General features: G+C 44.4%; 1 protein-coding gene across 2 annotated transcripts in view; it reads right to left on the bottom strand.

The window, feature by feature from the left end:
* SPATA6L (spermatogenesis associated 6 like) overlaps window positions 1-12,248 on the bottom strand; it is a 47,708-nt gene that overhangs the window by 21,388 nt on the left and 14,072 nt on the right. For both annotated transcript variants that reach the window (XM_035029142.1, XM_035029141.1), the window contains one exon: window positions 3,910-4,034. In XM_035029142.1, the coding sequence (XP_034885033.1) occupies window positions 3,910-4,034 (125 nt within the window). The remainder of the gene's footprint in view (window positions 1-3,909; window positions 4,035-12,248) is intronic.

Consider the following 12,248-nt stretch of genomic DNA (forward strand, 5'->3'; position numbering starts at 1 on the left):
GAGTAATAATAAGTGATGGATAAGTTAATTAGCTTGATTGTGGCAATTCTTTCACATTGTATATCAAAACATCAAGTTGTACACCTTAAATGTATACAATATTTGTTGATTATACATCAGTAAAGCTGAAAAATAAAACATATACACACAGCCTGGGTAGCACACAATTATGTCCCCATTTTTTGTCTTCTGGTGTCACATAGCTGGGGATCGGGAGAGCCAGGAGTTAGCTTGTTTCCTGACTATTTATTCCTTCCTCTGCACGTTCATTCCTGTGCATTCATCTGGTCTGCAGAACAAGTTCTTACAGGCACAGCCTAGATCCTCAGCGCCTTTTTTTTTTCTTGGCCTCTAGAATGCAGTATGCCCATACACGTGGTAGGCCTGGACTGGGTGACTCAAGATTTCTGGGCTTGCAAACACATGAGCCCTGTTGCTGCAGAGCCCGGTGATGCAGGGGGGCATATGTCAAACAATGTACAAGACATATGGCCAGAGCAGCTTGACCTCCAGTTAGGAGACTGTCCACACGAAGAGGAGGGCGGAGGAGCTCCACGGTCCACAGCGCGACCGGTGCAATCACGAGACCTCTTGCGTGGACCAAACCTGGGGTCCCCCGCGGCCCAGCTGTCCGAGCCTGAACAAGTCACCACGTGAGGCACAGACTGGTGCTGCTGTCTCATCGCCTCGCGGGGAGGCCATGTTAAGCCCTGAATGACAGTACGACAAACTGTAACCGTTCACATCGTGTGCTTGACTATATGCCAGAGAGCGTGCTAAACACGACACATAGATTTCACCCTCGTGTGATGGGGGAAGTACTATTGTCAGTGCATTTTACAGCTGAGGAAACTGAGGTACACAGAGACTAAGTAATTGACCCAAAGTCACAGTCACTGAGTGACCCAAGTGGGACGGAACCCAGACAGTCGGGGCCCATACTTAACCTCTGCACATGTGGCTGCCTAGCCAGCCTTCAAACCCCCGCTCCAGTTTGCCTGGGGAGGAAGAGGAGGAGGAGGGTGCTCTACCTGCAAGGAATCCACACCCTGTAACACATTCTGGTTCGCCTCCCATAACCTCCACTCCTGACAATGACTTCAGACCATAAGGGGGGACGTACTTCCTTTTTCACAGCAGTACTGATTTTAGTATAATAGATGAGAGCTGAAATTTACAGGCTCTCTCTTGCCCAGTTTCCTTAGCAACAGGAGGAGGGTGATGATGGTTACGCCAACAAATGGATTTAACAGTACAATTTTTCTAGAATCACAGCACTAAAGAAAAAATGAAATTATTAACTAAAAGTTAATAATTAAGAAATAATAATATTCTTTCTGCTTACTTTACAGAGTCAGTCTTGACCTAACAGGAGAACAAATTACATTAAAAAGAAAATTATTGGGGGCGCTTGGGTGGCTCAGTTGGTTAAGCGACTGCCTTCAGCTCAGGTCATGATCCCAGGGTCCTGGGATCGAGTCCCGCATCGGGCTCCCTGCTCTGCGAGGAGCCTGCTTCTCCCTCTCCCACTCCCCCTGCTTGTGTTCCCTCTCTCGCTGTGTCTCTCTCTGTCAAATAAATAAATAAAATATTAAAAAAAAAAAAAGAAAATTCTTGGGGTGCCTGCCTGGCTCAGTTGGTAGAGCGTGCGACTCTTGATCTTGGGGTCGTGAGTTCGAGCCCCACGTTCGGCATAAAGCTCAGTTTTAAAAAAAAATTTTTTTTAATTAAGCAAAAAGCCCAAACAGAACAAAACAAAACAAAACAAAATTCTTGACCTTGCCAAGAAAAGGAGGGAGAAAAAGCTGTCAAGGTATCAAGTGAAATAAAATGAAATATGGAAATACCAAGAAAAAGTCACATTCTTGTGGAGGAAATAAATCTAATTCTTAATGAATTAATAACTTAAGAGAAAATAATGAAGTGAATGATCTGCCTCACCAGCACCTGTAATCCATGAGAGAGTCAGCCTCTTGCAGTGACCAAGCCCGACAAGAAAGCATGAGAACCCTGCTCCATCACTCACCAGCCCTGTGGCTTCGAGCACATTTCTTAAACTCCCTCTGCCAGCTTCCCCAACCATAAGACAGGAAAAGAATAGCAGCCACCTTGCAGGGTTAAGGAGGATGGAACAAGATAAGTCACGTATCAAACTCAGCATGATACCTGGCATCTAGGGAGAACGCAGCAAATGTCAGCCGTCATTAAAACTGTGGCGACTGGGGCGCCTGGGTGGCTCAGTTGGTTAAGCAACTGCCTTCGGCTCAGGTCATGATCCTGGAGTCCCGGGATCGAGTCCCGCATCGGGCTCCCTGCTCGGCGGGGAGTCTGCTTCTCCCTCTGACCCTATCCCCTCTCATGGGCTCTCTGTCTCTCTCATTCTCTCTGTCTCAAATAAATAAATAAAATCTTAAAAAAAAAAACAAAAAACTGTGGCGACTGGTTTTGTTTTACCTTCTAGAACATTTGAGAGAAATTGAGTTCCGCTTTCTTTTTACAAATGGTTTAAAACATAGTTTTCATAACTTCACTGACACTTTACCTCTAACGTGTGAGGATCTTTCCCTGCGGTTTAAAGCCCTTTCTCTGATGACTACCTTCGTTTATGAGTAACTATAAACACAACTTCCTATACGTTCTTCTTCCTATTTATGCTCATGAAGTTAAACAGAGACAACATTTGGGAGAAGACAAGAACGTGTGTTTCTCCTTGTCGTGATACCCAGCTGCATACCAGCCCCATGTTTGCAGATGGCTTTGACTACACAGAAAACTCGGGCAAACCAAAGTTAATATAAAGAGTATCCCCTACTTGATTCTCACCAGTTTTTGTCCTTTTAGCATCTGAAGAGCAATATACCAATAACTCAAGATAATAAAGGCAAGCCTTCTCACGAGTACCACGGATATAAGTGACAGACAAAGAGTATCTCTGAGGGGAAAAAATGGTGTCAGCGATCTTCACCAAACCGTCAAAGATTATGAAGGGTTTAAAGTTATGATCATTAGCAATTCTGATGAGGCCAACTTTGGATGCTGTTTGCTGCTTGAAATATTAGAACTAGAAGTTCTGTCATCATAAACATCACAGAAACAAGGGTCCTCATGTTACATATTCTGCACTTACTCTCAACAAAACGGGAAGTGATAACATTTTACGAAATTATAACAATAATGATTCATGGGGGAGTAAGAGAAAAGGTGAGTATTAAATAGGCTTTTTAAATTCATAAAGCTGTGGGGGCATCTGGGTGGCTTAGTCATTAAGCGTCTGCCTTCGGCTCAGGTCATGATCCCAGGGTCCTGGGATCGAGCCCCGCATCGGGCTCCCTGCTCCATGGGAAGCCTGCTTCTCCCTCTCCCACTCCCCCTGCTTGTGTTCCCTCTCTCGCTGTGTCTCTCTCTGTCAAATAAATAAATAAAATCTTAAAAAAAAAAAAAGGAAAACCCGAAGGCTCAAAATAAATGAGAGGCGGCATTATTACTCTCACGATTCTATTTGCTTTCATTATTACTACTAAAAAATCGCTTCTCGGCCTTTTGGCTAAGATCAAGTGCATTATTACTACTAAAACAATAGCTACAATTAAATAAACTGGTATTAAATCTTTCCATTAGTCTGCATTAAGAGGAGATGGAAAAGCATCCTTGTAAGTATGTGACAGTGTGAATAAGGCAATGATTTGGCCTGATTAGGTTAAGACCCTTCCCCCCCACCACCTCTCAGATCAGCAGTGGGGGAAATCAGTATAATTTGGTTTTTGAATGGGGCATCTAAACAGGGCTGCTACACAGGGGTACTAACCGAGATGAAGTGATCAGCCCAAGAACAAGCCCTGTCAGAAATAAAATGTCCAAGTCCCAAGAATCTCTCCCCACAGAAGTCCAGGCTGGGCACGAACCACTTACTGGAAACCCTGCAATCGTCTTCATGAGTACCTCCCTGCACATCCCAGGGAGCGAAGGTGTCAGCTTGGGTTCAGGGAAAAGAAAATCCCGTGTGTTTTCTTCATAGCAGGCCAACTCCTCCCACACTAGAAAGAAAGGAGAAAAGCCATAAGTAGATTTACATTCTCAAAATGATCTACATTCCTGAGTTTAACAAAATAAAAGCTTAGACAGGTGACAGCCGAGATGGCATTCAGATAAAAATAGACATTTTGATCAAAGCACCCGTTATTCAAGAGGTGGAGTAGAAGAGATTTCTACTACTTCTTATCGCATGGATCATTTTTAAAAGCCTTCCCAAGTCATAACAGAGAAGAAGAAAAAAAACTAAAGGATTGCTCCACAAAACAGAACAAAGAGAAAATCTCTTTTCATCCCTCCGTCTGTCCATCCATTGATGCATCCACCCATCCTTTCCTTCAACCACGTTTTCTAAGGACACACCTTGGGCCAAGTCCTAGGGATAGAACAGGAACAAGGCAGACAATGGCCCGTTCACACAAAGGTTACAGCATAGACTGGGAGATGGGGGGTCAACGTGTCCTCTGATGCAGGGATATCAGCATCCCCATGGCCCACAGAACAGCCAAAGCTGTGGTTCTTAGCAGGACTGGTACCAGCCACAGGGACATTCCCAAAAATTTGGGGGGACATTTCATGGGCAGGAAGAGAGGTGCTAAGATGTCTCGCAATGCTCAAGACACTCCCGCACAACATTCTAATGTCATAACAACATTCTTTCAGGTGAGAAGCTGTTTTATAATTGGCTGAGCCTGGAACCTCACTGTTACATACAAACACGGAGCATTTTCTTTGCATGATCTTAAAATACACTGAATTTTCAGGAATGCAGCTACCATGTAAATTAAGGAACAAATGTGTTCAGATCTTTACTGAGACCCTACTGGCTATTTTGAAAATCATGCCACATCTAAATACTTCCTTATGCTCAACGTTTGTGTACTGATACGCGTATTTTGTTTTAAACCATTTTCCTTTTATTTCTCCTTTGTTACAGCTGAAGTATTACATCGTTTGCAGCGATTTGTATAAGCTGGTTATAGTAACCATGAATATTATTTCAGTATGGCAAAAGGGATGCTACAAAACACTCATTACCAAAAGAAGATCTCGGGTCTAAGAGGACTGAGAAGCTACCAGCAGGGCCCTCCTTGTCTACACAGCAGGTGCTACACCAGAGATTCCGACCGAGAGTGGACCCTGTACGGAGCACCGCCAAAGAAGAAACCATAGTCAATGAGGTAGCTTTACCATTTGGTGACCGCCATTTGATTTTGAGAAGAACTCTGATAGGTGTATTTCTGGCACATCAGTGGGACAAAACACCTGACATTATCAAATGTGACAGGTTAATATCGTCCTACTTATCCCACTCAACACAAATGCTTGGGTTCTCATAAGGATCGAAGTGCAAAAAGAACGCATTCTCTCTTTTTCATCACGATATCATGTCTTTCCACTCCTCTCCTCTCATCTCGGACATGCACCAGCCACACGGACTGATGATCTATCTTCCCCTCCTCCGCTACGTACGGACTTCCTCAGCCCACGCTGTTCCTTCCAAAACGTCCTTTCTTCCTTCCCATTCCAGGTGAAATCCGGTTCGTCTTTCAAGTCTCACTTTAAACGTCTCCTCATGTCTCCGAGATAACAGGTCCGAAACAGAACTCTTGAATTTTTCCCACAAGTAAGCTCTCCCTTAGCCTCCCATCAGAAGAACCAATACCACATGCTTGAGCCAAAAATCTAGGATTTATCCTTGATTCCACTCTTTCGCTCCTCACATGAACCCATTAGCTAAGTCCTGTTGACTCCATCTCCAAAATAAATCTAAAATCTGTGTCCTCTCTCCACCCTTACGGCCACCAGGCTGGTCCCAGCCCCACCACCTGTCTCCCCGACCACTGCCACGAGCTGGTCTCCCTGCTTCCACTGTCCTGCACTCAAACCTGTCCTCCACACACTGCCATGTTATAAATACATCACATTGTACCTTTCCATCTCCTTAAAACCTTCCAACGGGCTCCCCATCCTGCTAGAATAAAACCTAAGCATCTTATCCTGGCCTTCAAGACTCCGTGTAATCAGCCTCGCCTAACCCCTCCTCCATCATCTGTTACCACTCTCCTCCTTGCTCATGCCACGTCCGCCCTGCTGCCCTTCCTGCTGTCCCTCAAACACACCAAGCTCGCCTCTACCTTAGATGCTTGCCCTGCATTCTCCCTGCCGTCTTCCTTCCCCGGATCTCTGCATGGCTGGCTCCCTCCTATCCAATGAGGGGCCTCGGCTGAAATGTCATCTCATCAGAAGGAGGTACCCCAACCTAAAGGAGCCTGGTGCTCCCCACCACATTACCCTATTCCACTTTCTACCCAAAACATACCGCGAACCAAGACTGGCGTCACACATGCGTTTGTGACCTGCTCCCATCAGTGCTGGGAGTGTTACGTTTACTACTCCATCCCTGGCAGGGACCTCCCTAGAGGGTGTGAGTGCGGGGCAGTTACCAGCACAGGCCCCAGCCAAGACCGCCTCACCTGGAAGGGGGCCATTCTGCCAGTGTCTCTCACAGGCCCCTGGAGAGATCATTAAGGATGGACATTTTAAAGATTTTTTTTTTAAAGATTTTATTTATTTATTTGAGAGAGAGAGTGAGAGAGAGAAAGAACACAAGAGGGGGGAGCGGGAGAGGGAGAAGCAGACTCCCTGCTGAGCAGGGAGCCCGATGCGGGACTCGATCCCGCAACTCCAGGATCATGATCTGAGCCGAAGGCAGTCGCTTAACCAACTGAGCCACCCAGGCGCCCCATTTTAAAGATTTTTTAAAATTTGTTTATTTAGAGAGAGAGAGAGTGGTGTGGGGAGGGGCAGAGGGAGAGGGAAAGAAGCCGACTCAGTGGGGTGGGGCTCAAATGCGGGGCTCGATCCCAGGACCTCAAGACCACGACCGGAGCTGAAACCAAGAGTCAGACACTCAACCGACTGAGCCTCCCAGGCGCCCTTTTACAACCGCATTTCAGAGGCGGTCAGAAAAGAGAGGTGTCGTGCAGCCTCCTGGAGCTGCCTCCGAGCAGATGATGTGAGAGAACTTAAGGCTCTGCTTACATCAGGTGCTCAGTTAGCATTCGTTACCCTCTTTGAGACTCAGTTTCCACCACCGTGAGAGAAGGAGACAGACGAAAAGTCCTCTAAAGTCTTTCCAACTCCTACCCTTCACTCATTTCTCAATCACTTCTTTTCCATCTTTTCAATCTCTTTTCATTCATACGTTCAAGAAATATGCACTGAGGACCTACCGTGTGCCGGCAATTCTAGATCCTGGGTGTTTAACAGGAAATACCATGGGTATAATTCCTGCCTTCCTGGAGCTTACAGTCCACAAGTGAGGAACAATTACACAAATGAATATACAATGTACATTGATGATAAAGAGGAAGGCAGGGAGGCAGTGGGAAGGTGGGGGGAGTTCTAAGATGGATCTTCTGCTTCATCCCAGCCTCCTTTTCATCAGTGCTCCTTTGACAGGCTCCCTCTGTAATGGGCATGACATCCCAACTCTGCTGGCCAGGGACTTCCTCCACTCAGAGACCTCACAAGTGCAACCTGAAAACGGGCGGTGATGTGACAATCTCCTCACCCATCACTAGCAACGAAACACAGTTTTCAACTGAGGCATGTGGTTCAGTGGTTAAGAACTGTTTCTAGGTTGAGACACAGCTGGTTCAAACCCCTGCTCCACCATTTACCAGCTCTGCGACCAGGAGCAAATGACATAATCTCCTAGTTTCGGCTTCCTCTTCAGGAAAACATAAAAGTCTTAATAGTACCTGCCCCCTGGGGCTACTGTGAGGGCACATGACATATATAAAGTGCCGAGCACACTGCCTAACATCACCTGCCATCATCGGACCGCTCCACGACACCAACCCAGCAGAGGTCCCAGCACCACACTGGTCTCTGGACATCATGTGTTTTCGATCATATGCTTCTACTCCAATAAACCCCTACATGCACGGTGTGATGTTCTCCGCGCTGGGCTTCTCCTTTCTCCTTCCATAGGTTTTTGGCCAGCTCTTCTCACTGCGTCCAACATGACAGCTACCAAATCACGATGCGTGTATTTAGCAAGAATTAAAATAAAAATAAAGAGGCCAGAGAATCGGAGGCAGGCTCATCTCCTATCTTTGGAATCACAGGAATAAAGAGACTGAAATTGGAGAAGAGAAATAAAAGGCTGATGTGTCTCATTTCTCTCTCTCTCTCTCTCTCTCTCTCTCTCTGCTTTGGTCGTGTTCTGGAGTCCAACCTGCCACCCAGTGTGAAAATGTCTGCACAGCAAGGGGACGCTACAGGAGCCTCGGTTATAAATAATGAGCATATACACAGGCTGAGCGATTCTCAGAGGCCAAGGGAAACATCTGAAAGAAATCACATTCTTACAGGCTCAGACTGGGAATCATCAATGCCGTCAGTGAAAAACTTTTCCCCCGAAAAAAGGAAAACAAATGAGCCTTCGAGAAAAACAGTCATTTTTGTAACAATGTTGTTTTGAAAAATCTACCATTTACGGAGCATACCAGAACTGACAGCTTGCCCCGTGATGGAGTCTCATGTGGCGCCTTCTGTACAGAGAAGGAAACCGGCTCTGCGGGCAGGACGCATGTAGGATGCCACGCGGCAAAGCGGGATTTCAAACCCCTGTTATCTGGGGCAGGAGTTCTTCCACTCTCGATGCCTCATGAACACCACTACGAAGCATCAAACGAAGTGTGACTGAGGGAATGGTGCCCACTGAGTTAGCAGTTTACAGCTGGACGGAACCCACGAGTCTCCCAGGCGAGAGGCTTTCATCTAAGAGATGGGTAGGAAGAAAGCTAAGCGCCCGCGCAGACAGGATCAGCTGCTGCCCCCCTGTGTCCGTTCGCTTGTTCCCAGCTTTTGTAAACAGGAACCAGAGGAGTCTTCATGGCTTCTGAGCCGAATCCTTGGACATCGCTAGCGGTAAAGCCATAGGCACATCGAAGGGACTCATGCCATTAACACAACGGTCATAACATGTCTTTTGACTATAGGTGTGTTGGAAAGCGATGTGAATAAACATCAAACAATAAAATAGTATCTGCAGCAAAATGAAAAGTGAAGGATTTCAGCCACGTGAAGGACGGGTCCCTGCGAACCTAAATGTAGCCCCTGTGACCCCACGGTGCTGCCTACATGAGACAAATCATTTTTGCTTAATTATCAAGCATCGAGAACCAGCACAGCAAGAGGGCTCACCACCACCGTCCTGCCTGGGGCCAAGGGCGTGATACCAACAGCACAGTGTGGGGCATGTTCTGAGCACACCCTCAATACGCAGACGTTGGACCCATTAGCGGACCGACCTGTAATGCATCTGAAGCCGAGCGAAATTATTTTGAGCAATTCTAATCTAATGCTACTAAAAATGACAATCCACAATACAAGGACTGAAGACAAGAGGAAAATAAGTATCATACAGCCTCCATTTCATATCTGAGTAGCTTCTGAGTTATAACCTGTAGGCATGCACCCAGCCTCAAAGTTCTCCAATCATCGTGGCCTTGAACTACTCTCGCAACCTTCTCACAGGTGGATTTCTGGTCACATGAAAAACATATGGTAATCTAAGATATATCAAATATTAAAAAGCAAGTTGCAGACTATGTATATTCAACCAATGTGTATACTAAACACATATATTAAATACTAGATATATAAAGTACATTCATGTATACATACGTGTGTACATATAAATGTATTTTAGATTTCATTGAATACACCAAATGTATTATATATACATATATCTGAAAATACCTAAAAAGAAACACAAATTATTAGTAGTAATTATTGTCAGAGATTGTTGACGAATGTGGTTTTTAACTTTTTATTTTATATAACTTTGTGGTAAATTTTTACAGTAGGAGTATTTAGGTATTGGGTTATTTTTTTTTAAGATTTTATTTTTTTATTTGTCAGAAAGAGCACAAGCAGGGGGAGGGGCAGAGGGAGACGGAGAAGCAAGCTCCCCACTGAGCAGGGAGCCCGATGCAGGGCTCGATCCCAGGACCCTGAGATCATGACCTGAGCCGAAGGCAGGCACTTAACCGACTGAGTCACCCAGGCGCCCCAGGTATTGGGTCATTTTTTAAAACTCCATGTAGAACTAAATAAGATCAAAATGGGCCTGCTTCTACTTCATTAACACCGAAATATAACTTGTCAATTTGCATTGATATATGTTTGAACATAAAATAAGGCCAAATAAGAAAAAAAAAAACCTATGGAAAAAAATTCAATACCTTGATTTTAGCCTATCACTTTTAGGCTGAAAAATATTCAGTAAGAATTTCTGAAAAGCAGGTAGGAAGCATCTCTGATCTTCCCTCTGTTCTACCTAAGACAGCCCTGATATATACAAGAGTTCCTATCCTTAGATCCACAGAATGTGGGGTTCTTCTCTGTTTTCAGGGTCTGCTTCTGCCAGTAGGCCGAGAGGCAGAAGAAAGAGCTACAGAATTCTGGGTCCCCTCAACTCCTCGGGGCCCATGTCTTGTTCTAGGTACAGCCCCAGCTGGCAAAACTATGATCCTCATAAAAGCCTCCACGGCCACCTCTGCTTTAGCTCAGGAAGCTGCCAGACTCACTTTCCTTCTCCCATGTTCTTAAGAAAATGAAAGATTCAAACAATAAAATATCAAAAGAATACAACAAAACAGGAGACATACATATGCATTAAGCATAACTTATTAAAAACTTTGGTAAAAACATCAGGAATATATACCAAAGGGCAATGTTAACATCCAGACATCACTCTGCAAGTAATTAAAGGACACTGAAAATCACGTTATACAGAAAAAAAGAAAGAAAACAAATTATGGGAAAATGGAAATTTTTAAGAAGTAAATTTTATATTTTAGGTTGTCACAAATCATATCTAAAAAGGGGCCAACACATATAGTAAAATATATTTTAAAGAAATTATATACGGTGCGCCTGGGTGGCTCAGTTGTTAAGCGTCTGCCTTCGGCTCAGGTCATGATCCCAGGGTCCTGGGATCGAGCCCCATGTCAGGCTCCCTGCTCCGCAGGAAGCCTGCTTCTCCCTCTCCCACTCCCCCTGCTTGTGTTCCCTCTCTCTCTATGTATCTCTGTCAAATAAATAAATAAAATCTTAAAAAAAAATAAAGAAAGAAATTATATACTTTGCAAACACAATAAATTCAAATGATAATATCTGGCATTAGCTAGGCTATGGGCAAGGGGCATGCCATACACTATTGAATACAGTAATAATGGAAACTTGCTGGCGATCAGTTTACTCCCAGGTGACAAGATATGGATGTTCAGTCTGGTACAGTTGTCCCCCCTTAACCACAGTTCCGAGACCCCCAGTGGATGCCTGAAACTGCAGATAGCACTGAATCCTATAGACACTACCTTTTTTTCCTACACATACCTACCTACGGTAAAGTTTAACTTATAAATTAGGCTTAGTAAAAGATTAACAACAATAACTAATAATAAAATAATTATAACAATATACTGTAATAACAGTCACGTGAATGTGATCTCTTGCAAAATATCTTATTGCATGTACTCACCCTTCTTGTGATGATGTGATTTGATAAAATGCCTACGTGATGAGAAGAAGTGAGGTGAGTGACTCAGTTTTTAGGCTACTACTGACCTCCTGACAATGTCAGAAGGAGGATCATCTGCTTCTGGACCATGGTTGTTGCCATGGGTAACTGAAACCAATAGGAAGCAGAACCACAGATACGGGGGGACTCCTGTAATTCTATTCTTTACAAATATACCAAGAGAAAAAAATAATTTTTATAAATATGTGAAAGACAAAGCCTAAATGTTTAACAATATCAATTTAAGGATAATTATAATACTACAGAAAAACACATAGCTATTGAGAATGACAAACTACAGATAACAATGTACAGTGAAAAAGCAAAACCCCAAATGTTATGTCCCTACTCTTCATGGACTTATAAAAACACATAAGTAAATTGATGAAATTCTTTACTGCCAATAAAAGATAATGACGTACAGGGTGCGTGGGTGGCTCAGTTGGTTTGGCGACTGCCTTCGGCTCGGGTCATGATCCTGGAGTCCCTGGATCGAGTCCTGCATCGGGCTCCCTGCTCGGCAGGGAGTCTGCTTCTCCCTTTGACCCTCCCCCCTCTCATGTGCTCTCTCTCATTCTCTCTCTCTCAAATAAATAAATGAGAATCTTTAAAAATAATA

This window comes from Mirounga leonina, unplaced genomic scaffold, assembly GCF_011800145.1.
Source record: "Mirounga leonina isolate KUSES-001 unplaced genomic scaffold, KU_Mleo_1.0 Mir_224, whole genome shotgun sequence".
NCBI classification, from domain to species: domain Eukaryota; kingdom Metazoa; phylum Chordata; class Mammalia; order Carnivora; family Phocidae; genus Mirounga; species Mirounga leonina.